Source organism: Carassius auratus, chromosome 9 (assembly GCF_003368295.1).
Source record: "Carassius auratus strain Wakin chromosome 9, ASM336829v1, whole genome shotgun sequence".
Taxonomy (NCBI): Eukaryota; Metazoa; Chordata; class Actinopteri; order Cypriniformes; family Cyprinidae; genus Carassius; species Carassius auratus.
In genome coordinates, this window is record NC_039251.1 from 30,733,753 (window position 1) to 30,760,665 (window position 26,913).

The 26,913-nt window shown below is 39.8% G+C and overlaps 1 protein-coding gene across 1 annotated transcript in view; it reads left to right on the top strand.

Annotated features, from left to right (window-relative positions):
* The first annotated feature begins 2,679 nt into the window (after window positions 1–2,679).
* tsc22d1 (TSC22 domain family, member 1) overlaps window positions 2,680–26,913 on the top strand; it is a 40,267-nt gene continuing 16,033 nt past the window's right edge. The window contains exon 1 of the mRNA XM_026272491.1: window positions 2,680–5,785. Within this exon, the coding sequence (XP_026128276.1) occupies window positions 3,246–5,785 (2,540 nt within the window). The 5' untranslated portion in view covers window positions 2,680–3,245. The remainder of the gene's footprint in view (window positions 5,786–26,913) is intronic.

Consider the following 26,913-nt stretch of genomic DNA (forward strand, 5'->3'; position numbering starts at 1 on the left):
GTGGTCTCATGTGTGTATAGGATGCTTTCCCTTTAAAGTCCTTGAAGAAATATGAGAAACTACTTTTAAACAGTTGCAGTTCCTCACAGAGACAAGAAGGAAGTCCAGGTCAAACACTTATGATGAATTTGCAGAAGAGAGATGGATGCGCTTACCGTGATGCTTTATTTAATGCTGTAAAGCGTTCCTCTTAACCTCATAATGCAGTAGTTTGAATAGCTGACTCTTCAGGTGCTGCATAAGTGGCTACATGCAGAAAAAGACTAATCAAAACAGGTCAAGTTACATTTATAGAGCTTTATACATTGTTTCAAAACAGCTTGACAGAAATAAACAGGAAAATGAGTGTTGCAAAATTAAAATGAAATGACTTCCATTCGACAGTGCCAGTGGAGTCAAATCAATAATATTACTGAATATTAAGTGTCTTTTGAACCCCAAGTCAAAAGTCGAAAGTGGCAGGGAATCAAACTCAATCAGACCCTTCTAATTCACATCAAACATGATTTAGCCCATCCTTTCACCCTTCATTAAATGTGTTCAGTATGTAAACACCCTGTTCACATGTGAAATCAGCAACAGTGCTTTGGTTTGCTGTCAGATCATTCAATAGCAAACTCTCTGCAAGGCCTGTATTACATTAGGACAGATTCAGTTAAAATGTTCCACACAAACTGATGAGGTCAGATTGAAACGATCGGCAGCCTTGATGAAGTAAACATCGGCCTAACATTGGCATTCTCCGGAGGGATAACCTTTCATTTCTGACTGAAATTAAACAGAAACAATGCCAATTCTCATAGATGTTCTCTAATTTTTCCTATATCACTTGTTTTAATAAGTGTTTACAAAATGAAGGCAGACTTCAGTGTATAAATTGACCATTATTGTTGGGGAGCACAATAGCTCTCTGTGTTTTTTGTTGTGGAGTGCCTGTGTGATTTAAAGCTGCTGACAGCACTAGACGCTTACATTGCAATCAGCTCTCGCTGGCTCTCTCTCTCTGAAATTTGTATGGATGGGCACAGCCTGTCTGCTGGGTCTGGACATCAGGGCACACGCCCATTTTGGGAATGTCAGACTTCATTTCCTCATACTTCATGTGTTACACTACGATCTCTCACTCGGGTCATCCCATTTCACATTCAAGTGCAAAGGTTTGGTGAGGGCAAAGGGATGTCAGCCTTTTCTAAAGAGACACTCATAAATCAACAATTTTCAATTAAATGACAAGATGATGTGTCAGACATTTGGTGACTTGTCTTTACGAGTGCTGTCTGTATGAGAAATCCCCATAATGTACAGTATATATTAGAAAAACCACAAGAAGAGCTCTCAACAATACTATATATTACAGCACATAACAACAGCTTTTACACATTAAATACATATAATATTATAAAAACAGTACTATAATATAAAATATAACTAAATATGAAATATATTCTTCAATTACTTTCTGTTACCCTTTTCTGCCAAACAGACTTTTTTAATATCTAAATGTTTAGAGATTTTAAGAGGAAAGGAAACCACTATTTCACCCAGTAGTCGGCAAATCTTGAGTGTTATACATATCTGGTGTTCGAAACTTTTGAAAATGTATCATCTTCCAGACAGCAAAGATGCTATTCTCACTGTCACAGCTGAAAGCTAAATATAGTTGGATCAGCGCACATGGGATACATTCCTTGTTGTAATTTTATAACCTAGCTTTCAGCATCTGAAATAAAACACATTTTGTGGAATCAAATTATAGCAGTTTAAGCCATAAGACATGAATATATATATATATATATATATATATATATATATATATATATATATATATATATATATGTGTGTGTGTGTGTGTGTGTGTGTGTGTGTGTGTGGTGTATGGTAACCACAAATTAACCATGATTTTGTTTTAACCATGGTATTTGTAGTAAAACTGTGGTTATACAAAAGGTAATCAATATGCCAAAAAAAAAAAAAAAACTACAAATACATCACTCCAATAAAACCATGGTTAATGTCGGATGTATGCTATTCTGTGTAAAATGTGAGATGTTTTCAGTGTCTGCTGGAGCTAGAGCTTTATCTCGTCCCCAAACATGAGCCGAGCAACAAAGCGTTTGTGAAATAACTGTGTCAGTGTGGATGTGTTTGGTTGCTCTTTTCTGTCTGTGGAAATATCTGGCTCCTCTTTCAGACTAGCTGCTTTGTAAAAACAGAACAAATCTCTGGACTGTGTTGACAACATCGTTGTCAGCGTCTGTTTACATCTTGTTGATGTAGCTGCCCTGTATAGCGAAAAACGCACAATAGCACCCAACCTAAAATAAAGGTATTTGCGAAATCTTTAACAGGTTTAAACGGTTTATTTCCCAACTCGACATTAATAAAATACACTTTTTTCTCATAAACATTTTTTTTTAGCTTTATTTGCCCAAGAAACCGGTGCCCTTTCTTTCTCTTGTCAAATAATAATAACCACAGCGGACAAAAGATGTTATTCTGAGTGTTGCTGCCACAGTTACAGAACGCTATAATAAGAAACATTCCTCGCCAACACAGTCGGCTGTCCTCGGCTGCGCTCGTGTGTTTTCGGAACTCTTCGTCTCTAGGAACCTCCCTCCCCCTCCGCCCATCCTCGCCAGACTCGCTGGGCTTTATGTCTGGCCGCTGTGGAGGTGAACTGCCATGCGCGGTCGCCATGTTATCGCGCACTCCTCCCCTTTTTGGGACCCGTCACACAGGCTGATAGCACTAGCACAGGCTACATTACAAGGAGGAGGCAGCTGGTGAACAAGAGCGGAGTGTGAGAGAGACTAACACCGGACTAAAACAAAAGAAAGCACGGGATGGAGTAAAGCAGGACAGCGCTGAGTCGCTCGGTTTCTCTCTGTCATCTGACGCCAGCTGAAGCACTTTGTTTCGTGTGATTTCGTGCTCTGGTGACTGCGATACAACAATTAAAAAATGCGCCTGGCAGTTTGAACTGTGATGGGGAGAGACTGTATCGTTGTAAGGTTGGATATATCGATCTTCCCGGCTGTCTGTGTCGACTCCCTCACGTTTAAACTTGTGTGCTGAATGGTTTTAAGAGGATATACGTTTGAAAACAACAGCTGAAGCGAATCCGCGTCAGCTAGCTCGCTAGCGAGTGTTAACTAGCATCGACGTTAGCCTGCTCCTCATGGTGGACATTTAAATACACCTCAAGTGGAATCATCCTGGCAGTTATTGAAAAAAGTGTTGGTTATATGTGGAAATTACTTGAGCTGCCTCAAGTTGCTTCCCAAAAAGAGCTTGTTCTCTTGAGCTGCGTTTATAACTTTATTGGAGACCATCCTCTAGAAATGAATCACCACGACCGATCCGGGGACTCCGGCAGCGCCCGAAAAATGGTTCACCCCATGAGTTTACCCAAACGGGACAGCTCGGTGGGTGGTTCCTCTACGTTGACAACTTCTGGAAGCACCATCCTTAATAGCAACAACTTGATGCTGGGGGATGATTATTCATCACCGGTGCTGATTCAGTCTCAAACACCGGCTGCACCCTCACTCGGGTCCCAGAATCCTCCTCAGAGCCTGAATATCCCAGTGCAGACCACCCTGTTACCCCAAACTCTGCCCCCCACCACAGTGGCTCAGATGAAGAAGAAGAGTGGCTTTCAGATCACCAGCGTTACTCCCGCTCAGACATCTGTCAGCACCAACAACAGCATTGCAGAGGATACTGAGAGCTGTGATGACTTGGACGAGTCCCACACCGAAGACCTTTCGTCCTCTGAGATCATGGACGTGTCTCTTTCGCGGGCCAACAATGCGGGGGGACCGGAAAGGAGCTCCTCGGAGGAGACGCTGAATAACTTCCATGAGGCGGAGACCCCGGGGGCCGTGTCGCCCAACCAGCCTCCCGTTCTCACCCAAGCACACATGCACGGCTCTATGGTTAACGGGACTGTTCACCATCATCACCATAATCCTGCTTCCTCTGGAAAATCCCATCTTGCTGGTGGGACACAGATTGGGATATCCGGGGGTGCCGCTGTCACGTCTGCGGTGACCTCAAGTTCTGTTTGCACAGGCCAGAAAATGCCTTCAAATGTGGTAGGATTTATTGAGAGCTCCTCTGTTGGCTCAACTGCTGTCATCGGTCCGCCTTTGGCTTCTGTGGCCTCAGGAACTGGAATGATCTCTGTGACTTCAGGTGCCACAGTTAGTACTGGTAAACCTATAACGAATAATGTTTCTGTGTTAAATTCAGCCAGTGTGCCTGTTGTGGGTGGCAAGAGCACCAACAGTAGCAGTGTAAACTACTCCCCTGCTTTGAATAGTATTAGTAACCAAATTGTAAACTTGACACGCATTCCTAGTGGAATAATTGGCAAGGGCGTCACCGCTGCTACCACTGTTTCCGTTGGTGTTGCTTCAACGGGTGGGGGGCTGGTGGGCCCAGCTGTCATGGGCCAGCATGCAGTGTCTGCTCCCTCTGTCCCGTCAAAGAACGCTCAGCCTCAACAGGCTCAAGTGCCTCCTCCAGCCTCCACCAGCTCACGTTTCAGAGTGGTCAAATTGGATTCTACCTCTGAGCCTTTTAAGAAGGGTCGCTGGACTTGCACCGAATATTACGACAAGGAGGCCCCGAATGTGTCGTCGTCGTCATCTGAAAATCCCCCCAGCACCCGGTCAGTGGAAAGCATCCGCCAGTTTGTGCCTGAGAGTGTGGCGTGCCAGGACCGAGAGAGTGTCAGCAGCACGGCTAGCCATTATACCGAAAGCCTGGGCAGCGGAGATGCGGGCGGCCCCTGTTTGACCTTCCAGCAGCCCGCTGCTCAAAAGCACGACTACTCGTCTACTCATAACGTGTCTCAGATGCAACCCCAAGACTTAGTTCACGCACATCTTCAGACTAATGCGGTTGCTCCGAGCATTCAGCCGTCGACCAACATGGGAGCATTGCAGACCACAATCGGGCATCCGACTCATATGCCTAAACTGACATACGCCCAGGCAGCGCAGTCCCCCCCAGCTCAAGCCCTGCCTGTGGTGACCCAGCAGCAGATGGGCTACCCGCCAACACAGCAGCCGGCTCAACCATCCCAGGTAGCGCCGGCACACATTAACCCCTTAAACCAAGGAGGCAGCTTGCCACCGGACTTCCCTCAACCCAAGCAGATAATGAAGACCGTGCCACCTGGGTCAACACAAACACTTCCTCACCTTTCTGCCCTCATCCCTCTGGTGGCGGGGAACAGTCAGCTGATTGCAGCTTCGCAGCAGCCCGTGGGGAGTGTGCCACCCCCTGCTGCTCAACCCCTTCCACAAGGGCTCCTGCAGCCACAACAGACACCCGCCCCGCAGATGGTCCAGCTGGTGCAGCCCGCCGGCGCCAGTCTCATACAGCAGACCCAAGGGCAGCAGCTCGCCCCTCAGCCCTCTATGGAGCAGCAGCAGTCGCAGCTCAGCAGTCGAGGCCACGGCACCCAGTTCGTCCCAGCCGTAACCTCCTCAAACGTGCCTCCTAACCTTCAGAGTGACTCCAGCTTGATCCAGAACGGCTCGAAGGACCCCGGGCCTGCGGTGAGCACCCTGTCCTCTGTGATGCCCACCCTGCAGGAGGACGCCCAGCTCCTGTTACAGCACCCGGCTCTGCTCACGCAACCCAAGCCCGCCGGTGCTGAAGCTGCCTCCCAGGTCATCACCTCCCGTGGTCCTGAGGGGAGCGGTGGAGTCAATGCCTTAACTGCCTCGGCCAGCCTGCTGAAGAGCTTACCTGTGGATGGAGAAGACGATGGGTAAGTTTCAGAATTGTTTTTTTTTTTGTTTACAGTTTCCAATTCATTTGCTTTTGTAATTACAGTTTGAATAGCTTCATTAAAAATGACACATGCAGGCAGTGGGTGGTCAGTGGTATGGCTTAATGTAGTGCTATAAACTTAAATGGTGCTGTGCATTAAATCTCACTGCAGGCTGGCAACAGGAGGACTTTTCTTCATAGAACTATTACACAAAACTGCAGACTGCTAGGCTATCACAGTGGTATTATAGACATGCTCCAAAGCATCCCAACGTGTCTTTAAAGACCCCATGAAATCACTTCAGTGTGCAGTGATTTTGTGTTGTTGAAATTTCCTTTTGAAACAGGAAGTTAGGGCACATCCACAAACATGTTTTTTTTCTTCCCTAGCTGTAACTTTTGGGTGGTTTAAAATGTGCATATCTGTTAAAAGTGTATTGTCATCATTTAAGGGATACACTAGCATTTAAGTGGCATCTTAGCTAACATTTTATGGATAAAAAGCTGGAAATGTAAGAAAAAATAGGCATTCTGCCACTATATTTAGCTTGCTGCAGACACTTTTTTTTTTTTTTTTTTTTTGAGTGGTTATCATTTGTGACATGTTTGCTTCTAGCTATAACTCTATTAAAGGCAAAAGAGATCAATACAGTGTTTCTGTTTAAACTCTTTGGTTGTCTCTTATTATTGCAGATACAGCACTATACTCTTTTAGTGGATGCGAGCTGATTAAAATACCTGAAAATATTTTTTTATTCTGTCGTTCATCTTTACAAGACTCAGAAACCGTAGCTTCGTTGTAGTCCATCTTTCAGAGTTTTCTCACAGCAAGGCCGAAAATGCAACCTAAATATGATTGCTTACACACTGTTAAACATACTGCTAATACTGTGACACATGTTTGAATTTGTCTTGAGCTGTTCAGAAGAAACAGGCGTGCGTGTTTATGCTGTACAATGTTTATGAGTTGTTCATAAATGAAGTTTCCTGTGCTTGACAGAGCTTGTCTAACAGATGTCCCAGGGATGACAGAGAGCTCTGTAATCTGACTCTCCTTAATGAAACAGACAGTTTTGTCACAATGCACACATCATTGTGGCCCTGCTTGTGTCTTTCAGGTGATAAGTCCTAATCTTAAAGGTATTTGTCTGGCTTTACTATATGTCACAGACCAGACTGAGACTGTTCAGATCTATGTTTTATACAAAGCAAAATGTGGTCATGAGACCCTTGATGACCTTATAAACTGATGGTCAGCACTTACTGTCAGCCACAGCTAGATAGTCCTTTGTATACCTGCAATATCACTGTTAAATTGAACTTGGCATGTTGACTGCTTGAGGCTTTTTGATGTTTGATCATGTGATTGACGTAACGTCGAACGCTAAAACCTCTATTGGATTCAGATCTATCTTTCAAGGCTTGTTATCCTTGTAAGATCTGTTTTGTTGCGTGTTGTATCATGGCTATTCGTTTTGACTGGTGTGATTGTGTTTGTTTGGGTGAGGGACAGTAGGACTAACTAGAGCCAGCCATTTCAAATATAACAGACTTTCGCTCTATCTAATTTCTCCCTGTTTTATTTCTTTGTTGTGAAAGGCTATCAGCTGGTGCTGTTTTGGTGTGGAGCGTGAGGCCACTCATACAAGATGAGATCATTCTGTTTTCTCCCGTTCTGCTCTTGCTCAATAGCAGATTAAGTCAGCGCAAATCATTTTAATCCGTTTTTTTTGCCATTCTTAGGTCACGGTGTTGACTAGCAGCCTCGTATCGAAAGATTATCATCTCACATTTGCTTTTTTTCAATATAATCTGCTCTTGGCAGTGATAAAAGCCACACATGAGAGTCTCAATGAATCACTCATTGTGTAGAGATCAAGTAGATTATCTCTCCAATTAACGACCCTGTGGAGTGGGAGGGGAGAGGAAATGCTTTCACTCGTCCAGATCGGACCAGAGCAGATAAATAGCAGAACTTAAAGCGGCAGTACATGTGCGCTTTCTCTCTGGGTCCCTCAGTGAGATTCATTTTCACTGCTCTCCCCATCTTTATTACAGGGATAAATTGGCCAGAAATCAAAATTGTTCTTATGTACTCATCCTAGCTTTTATATGCTTTTTTTTTTTTGAGACCATGTTAGAGCTGCTATTTTTCATGCATTGTTGATCGTACCTTCAAGCTCCAAGAAGAAAAACAAAAGGCATCAAAAGTGTTCATTTGGTGCTATGGTCTTAATCTTCTAACTATATTTGAAGAACAGACTGAAATTTTTATTTTTTTCCGAAATACTTGTATTATTGAACATTAATTTAGCCTCAGTGACGCCACACCTTGGGATGAGTTGCACATTGCAAATTAATAGTTTTTAAGGTGAACAAAAATGACATTTTTAGAGCCTTATGAAATACTTTTTACCCTAAAATTGATTTTCTGTTTTTTACTTTTTTGGATTCGGTCTTAAACTTTTCAGTGTGCATATGATTTATTTTTATCAAATTAAACCCTAAGATGCTCACAAAGAGACTCCCAGAACAGTCTAGGCTTGAGTTTAGGCTGAGTTTATGCAGCTGGCCCCTGAAGATGAAGTTTAGTGAGACAGCAGATGCTGAAAACACCACAAGCATCGCACTTACTTCAGTATGTGTGTAATAGACAAAACAACGTGGAGACAATGCTTGCAATATTGCAATTTGAATAAGTGTACAGCCCTACCTTTTACTAATTCCTCCAAAATGTAAAAAAAATTGTGAATTTATTTTGTAAATTAAGTTTTTATGACTACATAACACATTTCTGTCTGGATTTTCCACATTATGGAAATCATAGGACTCTGATAAAGATTTTCTTCACCCGTTCCTCACACTAAACCATTGTATGGCTTCCCGAAAACTTGAAACGTAGCGCATAAGCTGTATGGACCATGTTTATATGCACTCTGATTTAAGCCTGAGAAAATAAATCGATGCATTGCGAATCGAGAAATTATTCGGCATCGATTCTGAGATTTTCCGAATGCATCGCGATTCTTTGAGTCGATCCTGACCTTATTTTTGAACAGCAGATGGCACTGCATGCTTAAGAAACAGCCGTACTCTCCTCATTTCCAAATCCTTACACACACTTGAACCTAAAATCATTCATAAAATTCGAAAAGGTTGAAGTGAATTACAAGGGTGTTCAGTTGGCTGTGTTTACATTAATGTTGCATCACAAAAGCATTCTGAGCTGAGGTGAAATTAACATTTACATGACTCAGCCGAATGCACAAGCGTTCTTTAGCACTCTTCTTCAGGAGCATTTGAGAGTGCGGATAAAAACTAGATTAGATCGCCATCTGCTGTTAAAATCTAAACTCCGAATCGATCCCAGAGGAATTGTGATGCATTCGGAAAATCTCAGAATCGATCCACGAACAAATTCTGAATCGATTTTTCGACTCAGCCCTACTTTTATTTTTATTTAATTTATTTGTTTTGAAACTTGATATAGTGCATTTGATGAATGCAACTGTTGGCTCGCATCTCTTTTTGTTTTTCCCGGATGGGTAACAATAATACGGGTTGGAATGACATGAGGGGGTGAGTAAATGATAAAATGTTCATTTTTGGACAAACTTTCCCTTTAATGTGGTTTTCAGCTGCATCATTATCAAACATCAGAGGGGTCATTCTGCATCTGTAATCCAAGACGAGATCCTGTACTTTGAAGTCTTTTTTAGACCAGAGAAGGCTCTTTGTTCGCACGTCTCTCTTTTAGGATGATGTCATTTGGATGAGAACCTGTCCTTCCAAACCTGAGAGCATAGAGCACAGCAAAGTACTTTAGGGACTGAAAGCTAATAGGGGCAGAGACCTCATGAGCTCAGCTGAACTGGTTTCTCGAACACATTCACAACAGGCGTTTGCGCTGGTCTCAACTCTTTTCAGGTTTCAAATCTGCTGCCTTTCATATTCTTTCCCAGACGTGAGAACATATGATCCTCGAACGCTTTGCTACTTTTTGCATCTCCTAATTGCCGTTGTTTTTCTCTGGTAAATCTCTAATCTGAAGACACACCAGGCTGATATCGCCTTTTAAAGTTGACATTATGAAAAGTGCAGAACCACATCTGGTGGAACTGTTGTGTGCAGTGTTTCTTTAAGCATGTTCTCATCTGGACAGCTGCTACACAACACATTCACATGTAAACATTTCATTATTTTGAATCCTCTACACAAAAGCGTACAGGGACGTGCCCGGGTGCAGAAACACGTTTTATTACTTATAAAGCATATTTGCCAAGTGGGTATTTTCAACTGGCCCATTTAGCCAGCCCTATTTAAGTGCTCTCAGAACAGCAGGACTGAGACCAAGCAAAACACCACCATGGCTGTTGCATTGTCATGTTTTAGCGGACAATTAACATCCTTCTTTGATCTGCTGGGTTTAATGATTGCAGTGAGTTTTATTTTCATTGCTTTAGTAATGTTTGTTCAGCAGTGAGAGGAATTATTAGTTTGCATTCACAGATCACTGGGGATGGGTATTGTTTTATTCTTCTCATCAGTAGATTTTATTATTTTTTTAAATGCAGGAGGTATTTGCATAACCAAGCCTCTACCTTTTGTGTGTTTCATTGTGTCCATGTTTGTTTGCTCTTTTATCATCCAAAATTATTTGGGAATGGACTGAATTAGTGTGAAAGAAAAAAAGAGTGTGTGCTTTTATTGCACAGATGTTGTATTATCTATCTTCCAAACTCTGTGTTCTCATTTTCTGACATGTAATGATAAAGATGCATGCTTTTTACTTAAAGGTCAATCCTGTGCCAGCTGATTAATATGGCTACAGAGAAATCCAGATAGCTGCTCTGAAATGAAACCGCTCCCCAGCCCAAGTCGTTATTCATGCCTGAGCTACAGCCTGTAGAAACTTTGATCCCTTCCTATTTTGGCTTTCTAAGAGCAGGCGGCACGTGAGTCAGCAGAGTTGGAAAGCTGCCTCTCGCTGTGGTTTCAGACCAGGCAGGAAATCTCGTGTGCAACCTTGAGCATGTGCCCATGCTCTTGCTCTGTTAAACATGCACAATGAGATTTCCTCTTCTTGTATCACCAGGCTGGATGGAGTGAAATGAGGTCACCGTGGAAAACATGGCGGCTGCTGCACAACACATTTAATTGGACAGCTTCTAATTTAAATAGGATTTATTCTTCTGGGATGAATGCAGAACTGTCTTTTCAGCTGACATTTATTTGATTGTTATTTTTAAGTGCTTAACATATACTTTTACAGCCTGTCAGGTGAACGATTGATGATCTTTGACAGTGGGAAATTTTTTCCCACCCAGCACCTTGCTTGATCCCTGAGGGATTGCTCCATCTGTGCCGGTGTGTCTTATCTCCGCTTCCACCCCATCCCTGCCATAAACACCATGTGTGCCACGGATTATCTGCCAGTCAAGCTCTCACCTCTGCACAATTCTAAACTCTTAATACTAGAGAACACAGCTTGGGCTGGCGCAAATTAATCGCTGCTGCAATCCACAGCCACCTGAGTCTAGATCTACCATCATTTGAGTGCTGTATGATTTTCGCAATAAAGCAAATGTGGACCGAATTGTGGATCCCAGTCATAAAATGGAATTTACAGTATATCCTGTAATTTCATGGAATTTTGCGTTATCGACTGGTCTGTGCATGTTATAATGCAAAATGGCCTTTGTGTAAGCAGTGCAATACTGAATCATGCGTGATGCTCGTTGTGCTTTCAGCTTCTGCAATCTCACTTTATGAGGACATAAACTTCATAAATCTCCAAAACTGCTCTGAGAGTCACACAAGTTTGGTTAAACATATTAAAGGGTTAGTTCACCCAAAAGTGTAATCCAATTGGGCAGGTTTTGTTTCGAAAACCTGGCAATCCTGATCTGAACGCACATCCTGGAGATATATTACTAATCACAGGAGTGCCTTTACTGACAATTTGCGCATGAAAATCACATTCGATGTTTCGCACAGCCCTATTTAACACTGTCCCATCCGATGGTAAAACATGCTTTGGTTATGATGAGGTTTATCGTTGTTCTCCCAACACTTTGTCCAAAGTAATCCCTCTCTCTTATGCGAGGAGGCTGAATGAGTGCTGGGCTCTGTAGTTAGCATGCTGCTGTGTGCCATTAGCACTGAGTCATTGTTTCAGCCACACTGCCAGTGTCGCCTGGCCGCCGGCCATCTCGCTCTTTCAGTGCAGACCCCTGTGCGCTCGCCCATCCCTGTCCTTTGCGCCGGTCTGCCCGCTTGTCTGAGCTGCCACCGAACTGCTATAGAAACCGGCAGCCCTAAAATCCCCAGGATAGCCGTTCCAGAGCCAATTGTCTTCATCACTCTCACACTGGCTCTGGAGAAGCTGCTCTCATTCAGCAGGGGCTATGAGTTCCCATTTTAAAAACAACGCCTGGCTGCTTTGTGCTGGAAATCGGAATCAAAGGACTTTAGAATTATTGTTTGCTTAGAAGTTTGAGGATTAGCCGTGGAATAGATGCAAATTTATGCCTAGCCTTGGTTCAGTGTCTGGCTGAATGGCAGTGCAGTGCTCTGTCATGGTGGTTTTCAAGGAAGCATGAATAAAGAACAGATCCCTACAGAGGATTCTGGGTTGCTTTCTCATCCGGGACACTTTTGGGTTAGGTTGGTTCCAGGACTAAATCATTAATAACATTTTGCTTTGTGCAGTACCTGTATAAATAATATATTTATTACTTGGACAGATAAACAATGAAATGTGTGCAGTCAGTAGACTTAACAGTTCAGTGCCAATTATAATAATTTTTTTTATATACATTTAAATTTTATTTGCTTTTTAAAATGGCCTTGAAAATAAATGAAGATTTCAAAAGAAAGGTTCATTAAGAACCAGAATCTAAAATCATATTAAAATATCTTAATTATGATTTGAGTTGTAAACATGCAGACTTTGGAAAAAAAATATTTATGGTGCCTGTGTACCGTAATTTCTGGACTATAAGTCGCGATTTATTATTATTATTTTTTTTATAGTTTGGCTGGTCCTGCGACTCAAAGTCAGGTGCGACTTATTTATTCAAATTACTTTGACATGAACCGAGAGAAATAAACAAGAACCAAGAGAAAACATTACCGTCTACAGCCACCAGAGGGTTCTCTATGCTGCTCAGTGCTCTTGTAGTCTACACTGAAAACGTAGAGTGCCCTCTCGCGGCTGTAGACGGTAATGTTTTCTCTTGGTTCTTGTTTCTAAATGAATGCAACTTATAGTGCGGTGCGACTTATATATGTTTTTTTTCCTTGTCGTGACATAGTTTTGTACTGCTGCGACTTATACTTAGGTGCGACTTATAGTCAGAAAAATACGGTAGGTATGTACAATGCAATTATTTTGATATTCACCAGCCAGCTACAGAAAAAAATCGCAGACGATAATGACAGCTGTTTGCTTAGCTTCTCCGTGAACTATGGCTCTGTGTAGTAAATGCTGCTCCATCTGAAAGCACATGAAAATACCACATTTAATAACATACTTTTATTCCAAATTCACTTCATAACATCAGTTGAGTGTTTTAAATAAATCCTTCAGTGAGATGATGTGGCTTCTTACACAGAATAAGGCACGGCACATATTTTATAGGATTCTTTGCAGTTTTAAAGGCTATGTCAATTAGCATTGCATTATATACTTTATTATGATTAAAATTATAAGAACTTGGATAAACCACATATTGCTGTAGTCATGTGTTTTAGTCACGTTGAATCCAAGAAAGCGGTCAAATCTTCTGATAGGCATTTCCTGGGTTTCTTCTGTGGGGCGTATTTTGAATTTCATTGCAAGAGCACCCTCTGGCCTTCGGATTGAGATTTACCACTAATCACAGAACTGTACTTCACAGAAAAATACACATGACAATCACAGCTTCGGTCTAATTTAGGGCAGATTTTTTTGATGATCGATCTGTCGATTATTTTTACGATTAATCGATTAATCAGTTTATGTACTTATATTTTAGTGTTACCCATTTTTTCCCCAAGTAATTAATAAAGGGTCTTTATCATTCAGCATAGATTTTTAAGAGATTTTAACCATTTTGCATCGTCATATCCTCATCAAAAATATACCTGGAGTTGTTTTATTATGTGTTAGTAATCCTTTGTCGAACTCTTCTGCAATCAAAACACTGACCCATATGTATAGCAAATTTCACAAGGAGATTTCAAATAATGTTTTCACCATAACAGTCCTTAGGGCTCCTAAAGTAGTTCTGAACATCCTGAACAAAGCTTAAGGAATCTTTCAGAACATATTTTCACGAAGAATAAGGATAAAACAGAATAAAATTGCAGTACATTGCATTTTATTATTTACTGGGAAACCGCTTTATAGCTTATGCTGTGAAATTGTAAACAATCCTTTGAAAAAAGTGCCAATGGCATGAAACCTGAATGGAATGCGCATTTTAAAGTAAAATCCATCAGAAGGTTGTCCAGAAAAAAAAATTGGACACACACAAAAAACCTGCTGTGTGAAAAAGTGCAGTGAATACTTGCATTTCAAATATATTTAATCATTTACCATTCAGTCATAATTGGGCTGCTAGACTGAATTATGAACTGGTAAACGACAAACTGATCACAGAACATGTTTGTAAAGCTTTAAATGTTAACTGTTAAAAAGCAATGTTAGCAACTTTTACGACTAAACATTTGCAAACAACCTTGTACTGGAGAATCTGCACAAATAAAAGTCTTAGGGGCCGTTCACATATCGCGCCTAAAAACAAGTGGAAAACGCTAGGTGCACCTCTTTCTCCCTCTCTCCATGAAGATGTGGAAATTTCAGCAAAGGATAAATGGATTTGCAGCTCTAAAAATCGCTTGCAGTAGCTCTGCTACTAAATTTATTTCAAAATGGCAATCCATATACAACTATGATCAGCTGTTCCTTCATCTTGGCTGAGCTTGGTTAGTTCTTGTCACATGACCCGCGGTGCGCTTGCGGCTCTCTGAAAAGTTGATGTTTTTAACTCGATGCTGTGCGGACACGTCTGGAAAAAATGGGCGTGTCTTTACCGCGTCGCTTCCATTATGAGCATGCATACCGCGCACCTACATTGGAAATAACGAACTTGAGCATGCAAAAGACGCGATATGTGAACGGCCCCTTAAACAGTTCAGTAGTGCAGAGTTTACAGGTTACTCTTCTTTTTTGAAGGCTTAAAGTAAAGTACTCCCACATCTCGTTGAATGCTGCAGAGATGCTGTTCGGGAAGTTGGTGACATAAAACGATGCCAGCTATTGGCTATTCGCTACTTCTGCTGTACTGGCTGAGAAAAACCTCCGGTGGCTCATTACTGCCACACTTTGGTCACCGCAGATTTGAAATATGCACGAAATGAGTCACTTAAAAAGCAAATAAGTTATTTAGCAATTAATTGACGACTAAATTAGTTGACAACTATTTTAATAATCAATTTTAATCGATTAAATCGATTAGTTGTTTCAGCTCTATTCTAATTACGTCTTATATTTCATTTTGATTTACAGTGCAGCTCTATTCTGTAACCGAACTCACACCTGCAAATTTTCAGGACTCAACCGCATTCCCAGAGCACAGTCGCTGTGTGAACGGAACAGGACTGGAACAATTAATTGTCTGTCACGTCATGCACTGCGAGAGAGTACCTCTGCTGCACAAATGTGCATCTACCATAGTTTTCATGTGTGGTTTCTTTTAGTTTCTTCATAGTTTTCATTTATCTGGCGATATGGTGCGTATCACGATACAGGGGTTCCGATACGATCTAAATAAAAAAAATTACATCGGTTTAATATCAATAAAAAACGTCCTTACAGGATTCCTAGAGAAAACAATTGTAAAACAATGAAATAAATACAGATGTTGAACCTTTCCACTTTCACAGGTTTTTCATTTTGTAACTTGGTGCCTTTTATTGTTTTATATTTATTTATTTTTACGCACTGATTGAATACACAAACCTAGCATGTTTTCTCTCTATCTCATCCATGGGTCCTGTGGCCATCTGTATTTGCGATACTCGTCTCAAACAGGGACTTTCCAGGAACGGCCCCTTTAACAAATCAGGCCCTGTCCTTGTTTTCTGGCTGGTGGGAAGCTGTCCTTCATGCTATGTAGTCTGGGCTTTTTTGGATGCCTTATAATCCTATTCTAGGTGCAAGATAAACAGCAATGGTTCAAAAACAGAACAGAGTAGGACTTATTCCAGACGACTGGGAGTTTGTACCCACTGTCCTCCATGTGATGCATATGCAAACATAATGTGGTTGTGGCAGAGCCGTGGTTAGCCTCCTTGTAGCATCCTCAGCAGGCCTGATTTTCCTGTTGGATTGTGGCCGGGAAGTAAAAGAATAAAAGTAACAGAGTGGCATGTATGACAGCTCAGCTCAAGAGAGATGACTTTAAAAAGTATAGTCAGATTTGTAGGACTATCTTACACATAATTTTCACTTTACGTTTTGTCTATCAGTGAAATGTCAGATCAGATCTCATTCCTCTCTGATGGCCGCAGATGACTGGGGTTTCTGCCGTGGCTTGTTTCAAGCACACAGTGCCAGAAGCTCCCTGACTGCGCTGGGTTTGGCTGTTGTAAATTAGAGCCATGTCCCCTCAGGCAACCCACACACATGCACCAAGAATCCTGCCTTTTCACTCACTGCAAACCTGAAACACCGTACACAGAGCCTTTATTAGACCAAACTTCTGAAGGAGTCTTGTATAGCATTCAGAGCGTGTCTGCTGCAGACTTCAGGCTGGCTGCACTGGAAGCTGTCCATCACCTCAAGAGTGCTAACGAACAACAGACCAGTCAGCTACAATTGAGCAACACTGAAATTTTAGCTCGATTTTTACATGTTCTGGTGATTACTTGAAGTTCGAAGTCAATCTTTTTTTTTTTTTTTGTAAGACTACAGCTCTACAATATTTATTCCAATTTTTATTTGTTTAATTGTTTTTTTTTTTTTTGCATTCATATTTAATGTTTTTTTTTCTCTCTTTTTTTTAATTTATAAACATTTAATAAGTTTGAGATACATAAACTGTTTAGTTATTTATATTTTACAGTTCTTTATATTTTTATCTTCTTTATTTCTTGTTTGTATTTCATTTTTATTTTTCCCATGTATATTATTTCTGATTAGTCATTAAATAGATTTTTTTCTTAATGCTTTAATTTCCTATTTGTATTTGTATTTTTCTTTTTTGGTCTATCACGGTTTAATTTATTAAATGCATTTTTGCTTGCTGCTTTAATTTGCTATTTGAATTTATTTAATTTATAAACATTTTATAATTGAAAACAATTCTTATAATTAAATGTAACAAAATAATCACAAACATTTATATATTATATATATATTTAGCTATTTAATATTGATTTATTAATGTATTTAACTTTTTGTATTTAACTGATACATTTTCTGCCAGGGGAAATAAAATAAGAAAAAGAACCATTTTCATGGGTTCATGTCTACTGCTGAAATGATTCTCATCTGATTTAGATGCTGTGTTACACAGTTGCTTTATTGTTGACTGGTGTTTTGTCGTGTGTGGTGCCACACAGGTGGAGCTGATACAGAGATTACTCCTCTTGTTTTAGAATCTGTCATCATGGGCTTTCTGGTGTTGACTGTTGGCTTCTGAAGCTCTTAATGGCTGAGGTTATCATCTAGACTGTGGTGAAGCTGATGCTTTGAATTACTGGTTAAATTGCAGAGAGTATTTTAAGCCGTCAGTGTTGAAATAGGCTCAGGGAGTGGATGTGTACAGGCATATCAGGTAGGCTGGGTGTAAATCACACTGAATGGGAGTGTGTTGGCAGTGAATGGCTGCATCTCACTCAGAACGAGGTTAAATCCAGAAAGAATTGATCTAGATGTTCTGGTCTCATCTTAACGGTGTGATCCAGCGCTGCTTTTGAGTTAAAACCACTGATAACTTCTGTTTCTGCTTTTGCTAATGTGCTGTCCGGCGTAAATTGGGTTTGGAGATGATTTGTTGAAGTGTGTGCAGCTTTCTCGGGGGAGCATGGACGCAAAGAAGCCACGGCTCCAGTGACATCCATGCAGTATTGATGGAGAACTTTCCTTTAGGCCTTTACACAGGCCTTTCATTCAGCGAGTAATGTGAGAGTGTGTGTGAATAAGAGAGAGTGAGCGGCACACATACACACCTGCTCTCACATTTCCCTCACTTGTGTTTCCTCACTCTGTGTGCTACTTGTTACACACAATCACAATGCACACAACTGGCCTGTACTACCCTTTGCTATTAAATGAGCTCATTTTAATGTGCTTTACATAAAGCATCAGATCCTTCCTCATCGGCCCTTCAGATGAAGCAGGCTTGTGATTTAAGCCCACAGTCTTGCAAGTCAGCATGTAGGTGCTGCTGGATGTTTTAATGACTGTGTAGATGGCTTTTGGCCCCGCTGACTGATCGACCCCTGTGGCTGTTGTGATGAATCACCGTGTCCTCAGCTGTCGTGGTCTGAGGAGGCATTTCTTTAATGCTTTACTGCACTTGGCACTTATATAGGTTTTAGTTTTCATCTACGTTTCTATTCTGGCACTATTATTAGCAGTTGTTGAAACGTATGCAACGTTGTTAGAAAGGGGTGCTCAGATGTCCAGTGAAGTAAAAGTGTGTGTGTGTGTATATATGAGTGTGTGTGTGTGTGTGTATATATATATATATATATATATATACACACATACATACACACACACACACACACATATATATATATATTATTTTTTTAATTAATATATTCAAAAAAATTGGTAAATCTGTAATTTATTTGTTTAAACATTTTTTTTTATTTAAATCTGAATCACATTTTTTACAGGTTTTTTTTTATTTTATTTGAATTTTATGTAGTAAAAAAATGCAGTCAGCAATAATTGAAGTAAAACCCATTTTTGACAAATTCAAAGAGTTTCTGCACTGTTTTAATGGTTAAAATAAAATTTTGTAATCAAAAGGCATGTCTAATTAATTAAAACTTAAGCAATTCATCAACAATATATTACAATTTTAACAAAAATAAATTAAGGACCTATGAAATTAAATATCATAATTTTTTTTTTATTTATTTTTACATTTAACTATCCATTTTAATGGTTCGGTTGTTTTTTTTAAAACAATCAAAAAGCATGTCTAATTGAATCTTTTGCAATTTATCAAAAATATATTAATTTGAACAAAAATAAAAAAATTTAATCCCTTATGAAATACCTTTTTATTTTTTGTACAAGATTTACCAGAATCCATTTCAATGGTTCAGCTTTCTTTCTTTTTTTTTTTTTTTTTTTTAACAATCAAAAAGCATTTCTAATTGATTTAATTCATAAAATCGTTTAATATATTGGTTTCATTATTACATAATAAAAAGTTTTTGTTAGAAATTCTGTGTACCTTCATTTTTCTATTCAAGGCATAAAAAAATGTATCTTTAAATCAAATGAAAAATGAACAATTGAACATTTTTGGTATCATTATTACATTAAAACAATTTTACATATTCTTCGACTTTCTGCGTAATACAGTAATGCAGTAAATTTAATTTGTGTCTGGATTCCACAACAGCCATCGTATTTCACATCATGGAAATCATGATATGTTGAACTCTGTGTTGAGTTCAAAGAATTTTTATTTATTTTCTTACCCAGAATTTACGTCTGGTGTGAATAAGACCTTTAAATAGACAGTTTGTGTGGGTTAAATGTGTCCTGGTCTGCCTCCTGTGCCTTCAGCCTCAGTAGAGAGCCTGCGGTTGAGACACACACACACACACACACAGACTGTGGCTCCTGGACAGACAGGATTGCATAAGAGTGCTAATGAGGACTAGATGTGACAGTCGGGCTCTTTCAGGCCACGGTGATGGCCAGGTCAAGCTGCTCGTACTGTGAACAGATTTTTGCATGCTTCACATTATGTTATGTGTCGGAGTTTTCTGTTTGAGTTCTTTGTTGCTCTTTGTATTATATTAATAAATGGAGCCCGGGTTCGGACCAGGCAGTTTAGAAAGCACCCTTATTCACCGTCATGTTGTTGCAAACCTTTAAGGCAGATAAATTAATCTTTATCTGTTTCATCAATGCAGTAATAGTCAATGGGATTCAAATGTTCCAAGCTCCGAAAGCTTTACTCACGAGGTGACCGTTTTCATTATGGGTGAGCTTTCCCTTTAAATGTGTTGTGGTGCTCGCTCGGCATAGTTTTCTTATGACAGTGACCGACTGGTATCTGTCATGGCTGAGGTCATGAAACGAGTTTTATCAAAGCGTTGTATGTGTCACACTATGACGGCATCAAGGCCACGTTAACATGATCTTCACCTATCATTAAAACCCAAGCATTCGGATTCAAGGCATTCCTGTGTGTCTGACTGGGTTTCTTCTGCTTTTGGGATCGCTTCTGCACCCAGACACACACGATGAAGGAGCTCTGTTTGTTTTGAGGCCGGTTGTTTCACATCACCTGACGTGAACTCTCTCAGAGCTGCCACTCCCTACGGGTTACGTAAGAGTTGAGAGGCATTATTGGCAATGGTCGACACAATGATTTTGGCTTTTGATAAATGAGTTTTGGCAGGAGGGGTCAGTGTTGTGTCAATCTGTGGATGTGGCAGCACTGAGCTGAATGAGTGTTTGACAGTGCTTGCCTACATTGCCCTCTGCTGGCCGTTTTCTGACATTGGTGCAACTGAGTATGCTTCTGTTGCATGGAGAAAGCTCAAACTGATGTAGGGTGGAACAGGAACAGGAATTGGTGAACCCCTGCAGTACCTCCACAGACCACACAATGCTCACAGACTGGACTAGATTGTGTTAATCAGCCAAACTCAAACCTCTTGGACACAGTGTGATGACTGAATGATTCATGCATATCTTTCAAATTCACAATAAATGAACAACTCCAAATCTGGTATGGTGTTGTGTCTTCAGTAGTCATGTGCTCCCAACTGAAGTGGGGAGAAAAGAAAGCATTCAAAGTGCTTGTACCGGCAATTAGTCAAACCAAATGTAGGGTGTTATGGCGCCATCTAGTGGTGATGTTAAAAACAAAACAGACTTCACTATAAAGTACTAACAAAATGAAAGAAAAGAAGAACGCTTAATGCCTCAAAGAGATAGTCTGGCTGATTAAAAGTGTTTACATTTTTCAGAACCGTTTCCAGTTTTGCAAAGGTGATAGTGATACGATTATCTTTGTAGTTTACAAAATATTGCAAATGGTTTGAAAGTCCCCAGCTCATCTAAACATCTTAAGTCATGATGTACCATTCCTGATTTAGGACTTTAGTTGGTATCATTTTTGTAGTTTTTAGTCTTAAACTTAGCTTACTATGTCAAATGGATTAGAGGCTAGTCAATTTAATCTTACTGAGAAAAGCACAAAATCCTTTGGCTTCACTGTTCAAATTTTTTTTAATTTTTTTTAATTTGATGATTTTCTTTGTTTGTACTGCTGTGCTAAATTCATAATTTTAATTTTAAATACATTTTTTGAAGACTAGGGGCCATCTTCACAAAACATCTTAAGGCTAAAAGTAGTTCATCGCTGGTGATTTAGGAGAAAATCTTTCGAATAATGGTTGTTTTAAGGACTCCTAAATTTATGCTCTAAGAGTATTTCACAGAGCATTTTGGTGTTAGAACTAGCTCCTAAATGAGTATTGAGGAGGACTCCTGAGTCACGAAGACCAAATCACAAACTATCCTAATGGGACTGTTGCCAACAATCTGCCTCGGAATAAAAGCATTTTAGTAATGCACTGCATTTATTTGCACAACCCGTTTTCCCATGGATCTTATTTGTTTTTGGAGGTTATCCCAACTCCAGATTTCTTTGATTATATCCTTGTTTTTATTAACCAGATGGGCAAGAAGCAACAGCTGTTCTTGCGTCCAGTTTGGTTTTTCTTTTACCTTTGCATCTCTTACTATCAGCCATGATTATTCTTCTGTTAATTAAAAGGCCGTGGACCCCTTTTTGCCTTCAGAACTGCCTTAATTCTTCTTGGTATAGATTCAACAAGGTGTTGGAAACCTTCCTCAGAGATTTTGGTCCATATTGACATGATAGCATCATGCAGATGCTGCAGATTTGTCGACTGCACATCCATGCTGCTATGATATCCCCTTCCACCACATCCCAAAGCTGCTCTGTTGGATTGAGATCTGGTGACTGTGGAGGCCATTTGAGTAAAGTGAACTCATTTTCATGTTCAAGAAACCAGTCTGAGATGATTTGAGCTTTGTGTCATGGTGTGTTATCCTGCTGGAAGTAGCTATTAGAAGTTGGGTACACTGAAGTCATAAAGGGATGGACATGGTCAGCAACAATACTCAGGCAGGCTGTTGTACTTAAACAATGCTCAGCTGGTCCTGAAGTACCCAAAGTGTGCCAAAAAAATATCCCCCACACCATTAAAACACCACCAGCAGCCTGAACTGTTGAGACCAGGCAGGATGAATCCGTGCTTTCATATTCTTTACACCAAATTCTGACCGTACCATCTGAATATCTCAGCAGAAATCAAGACTCATCAGACCAGGCAACATTTTCCAATCTTCTCTTGTCCAGTTTAGGTGAGCCTGTGTGAATTGTAGCCTGTGTTTCCTGTTCTTAGCTGACAGGAGCGGCTCCTGGTGTGGTCTTCTGCTGCTGTAGCCCGTCTGCTTCAGGGTTCAACGTGTTGTGTGTTCAGAGATGATACCCTGCATACTTTGGTTGTAACGAGTGGTTATTTTAGTTACTGTTGCCTTTCTTTCATCTCTAACCAGTCTGCCCATTCTCCTCTGACCTCTGACATAAACAAGGCATTTTCGTCCACATAATTGCTGCTCACTGGTTATTTTAGGATTTTCAACCCTAGAGATTGTTGTGTGTGAAAATCCCAGTAGATAAGCAGTTTTAGAAATACTCAGACCGGCCCGTCTGACACCAACAACCATTCCACACTCAATGTCACTTAAATCCCCTTTCTTCCCCGTTCTGATGCACGGTTTGAACTTCAGCAAGTCATCTTCACCACATCTAGATACTCAAATGCACTGAGTTGCTGCCATGTGATTGGCTGATTAGCAATTTGTCTCATCAAGCAATTGAACAGGTGCACCTAATAAAGTGCCCGGTGAGTGTATAAATATATAAGTGTTGTGACAAGTCTAAGGCAGTCCACGCAGCAAATTAGTTTTTTATTATTATTATTATTATTATTATAAATAACAAAAAGTAGAATAGATAGAGGGCCAAATTATTATATAAAAAAAGAAATTTTATATATATATATATATATATATATATATATATATATATATATATAATGTGTATATATTAAATTTACATTTGTGCATTTAGCAGGCACTTTTATCCAAAGCGACTTACAGTGAACACAGGCTATACATTTTTATCTATCATGTGTTCCCGGGGAATCGAACCCCCAACCTTGCGCTTGATAACGCAATGCTCTTATCAATTGAGCTACAGTAACACTATATGTATATATACCCAAACCATTTTAATTATATGTGTGTACTTGTATATAAATATATAAGCTATTCTAATGGTATACAGCTCAAGAATATTATATGGTATTATGATTTGAGTATTATGTGGCTTTTGCCACAAATGAACACTAGAGGGCAAATTTGTCCATCCAAACCAGTGTAGTGCCTGACTCTGGCTGTGCACAAGCCTGTGAGCTCATGTTTAAAAATGTCTTGACTACACTGGCTAAATGAATCCGACTGAACAGAGTCTTTGTATGTAACCTGTATACTTCTATATGAGTTTATGACTGAAACAGATATGGCGCTATGGAGAAGCTGCATATGAAAGCACGGGTAACTCACACAACAGCAGATGGTCATACAGCTTTTGTACAGCAACTTGAATAGGCGAGCTTACAGCAGGCATGGTCTTAGTGGGTCTATTGAGTCAAATTGAGATCTATATATCAGGAGAGACTCAAAAGAGAAAGCTTAAAGAGAAAACGACTTTTTGTTTTCTTCTCACTTTTGTTTGACTTGATGTCAGATTGATGAATTGTTTGGAAAAAGCTGAGCTGCTGTCAGATTGATGTTGTGTTTGGAAAGGCTTGGTTGTTTTCCAGTGCTCCTCATGGTCTTGACTTGCACCGAGGCAGAGCTTCATGCTGTGCTGAGCCAGTGAGATGTAGGACTGCTGTTTACAGTTAGCTGGCAGGTTCATTCATTTTCTGATGGGGGGAAACTGAATAAGGTATACACTTTCTGTCTAGACCCTGTTTTGTTATAGAAATAACACTAAGCTTACATTCGTTTTGAACGGTACGTTGTTTTTTTCTCAGTGTTTTGTGTGAAGTCTCTAATCCCCTTGTTTCGTTGGGTATGTCAGAAGCCGTGCCATTTGGAAAGTCCATTGAAATGAAATCTCCTTCACATTATCACACATACTCGCTGACAGAATGACGTTTACTTTCAGCGCTGCTCTAAGGTCATTTTAACAGTGCCGCTTCAGATCCTGTGCGTCAGCTTTCGCTCATGCAGAGAGACACTGTAGATGTTTTTGAGGGTCGAGTTACTGAACGAAAGGTTGCTTCTGCACTGCAGTGTCGCCTTTATGACCAAAATAACGTCAGCTACTTTACACTGCCCTCCCTTTACAGCCTTCTTATCTAGATCTGTGTTTTACTAGTGCATACCTGCCTGGATCTATTTTCCTTGAAGTCATAGCAATACAGTTTTCTCTTCAGGGAAAGCATCTTCTGAGTAGAGATCCCTCACTAGACTGGAGTTCCTAGAAGTGCTGCTGTGCAAACTTCATGCTCATTGTTCTTTGCATGCGAACCTGCTCTGTTTTTTCATGTTATGGGAGGGAAAAAGTGAGTTTGTTGGGTAAATCCTTAAGCAAAATGGATTTCCAGGATATTTGTAGCTTCTTAGCCTGTATTAAAGAGACTCAATCTCAGTCTACATTTACAAATGGCATGTGTAATTGTTTCCTCGAGATTTCGCATTTGCTATAATAGTGTAATTTTTGTTGGATTAATTCAGTTTTGTTTGATTTTGTTTTGTAGGTTTTATATATGCATTCATATAAGGGTTGGCATGAATAAAATGTTACATCACAGTAACACAGAGTGGTTTTATATTAACTGCAATGGTATGCGTTATTGAATAAATATTGTTGCTGGTAATGTAACGATTTATCTAATGAATAATAGCTACAGAATAGAAAGACAATAGCTATATATTACATATTTAAGGTACTTTATTTTCTTATTATTGGGATGGATTAAAATAAAAGCAATGAGATTATTCATGATTAACGTGTCAGTTCAAAAACACCTTCAGCTTTAGATTACGTAAAACTAAAAAAAACCACAAATATTACAAAACAGTCCCCACTTTGAAATCTGACTGGATGAGCCACTTTGTGAAATACTCACAAATGTGACCGCTTTATCGTATTAAAGCACAAGTTGCAACATTACTTGGCAATGACTAAACTCAGCTGTGCAATAATGTTGCTTAAGTTTTTTTTTTTTTTAAAGCATATCACATTTTGTGTTTTCACTCCACGTTTTTCGTCGCCCTCACGTGTAAATTACGTAAAGCGATCCTGCCCACTAATAGTCACACAAATATATCCATCTGTAAACAATGTAGCAAAATCTCCACCGGTTAAGACATTTCTACTGTCAAGCTGTATTATACCATCATGCCGCCCGGCCCTTCGTTGTCTTTGTTCCTCTGTTTGTTGTTTTTAGCTTCAGTGTTGCTGTCATCATCTAAGCACTAATTTTTGTATGACCTTTGTTGGGCCTTTGAGACCTTGCAGTCCTGAAATGAAGCTGCTAGAGCTGGGTGCACATGACAAAGACCAATAGAAAACCGAGGGATGTATTTGAACAGGAAACCCAGCTGTCTGTTTGTAACTGTACTATAGGGACCGTCAGCTCCTCGGAGTCAAGAGGACCGGTTATAACCGGCTCTGCCGCTCCCCCTCCATATCACAGTCTCTTTCTCTCTCTCCAGCTACGGTCTTAAAAATAAAGGTTTCAAAAAGGGGTTTTCACAGAGAGGCCATTTCCCAAAGAACCTTTCAATGAAACATTCTTAGAAGAACCAGTTTTTCTTAGTGTGAAGAATGTTCTAATAATTCACTATAAAGAACATTTTAATCAATGGAAAGTCGGGGTGTGCGATTATATATCATCTGCGATTAATATCCTAATTTGTATTTTTAAGGATGTGCGATTTGACAGTATTTTGCAAAAACCATTCCAAACACCTTTACAGAGCGCACGAATACATTAAGTGAAGTCTAGACTAGTGTAGATTGTGTCCTTGAACTGCATGATTCAGTCTATTAAAATACATTTAGGATGATCACAAATTCAAGACATGGGGCAGAAAATTTGTAAATCCGTTTCAGTTGAAGACTGCATTTAAATTTTTCTAAAAAAATTACCATAATTACAAATGTGGTATTGATTTTTTTTTTTTTTTTTTTTTCAACACTTCAATAAACAAGTAAATTAAGACGACACTTTTCGTGCTTTTTATTAATTCGTTTGTAAACTGATGTCTACGGTTAATTTTAGAAATATAGCATTTACATATGTAGCAATAGCATTTATTTTAAAACCATATTCATTGAATGTAAAGAAAAAAAATTGAGAAGCGACTCAAAATTGAATCGGGACATCTGAATCGATACCCAGCCATAAGCGACATGGGATTCTATTTTAGGGACGGTTTTTATTTTCTGTGACGTTGTGGCAGGAACAGCATACAAAATATGACAGCGATATCTCTGATTATGATTGTGCTTTTATTCAATGTAAAAAGTGTCTAATGTGAGCCTGAATATTATTTTGCATCATCTTTATAGCCATAGTAAAAGCAACAATAGACGTTTTAGAAGGAAAATAAATGAAAGCAAACTTGTACGTTAAAATGGTGAACTCACTGTGACTACATCCGGACGCGACAAAGCATTACAGATCATTTGAGCGTTGTGTCAGTATGTTACCAATAGAACGAGTCAGCAATTTACTGTCAGGGATTTGTCGTGTCGTTCA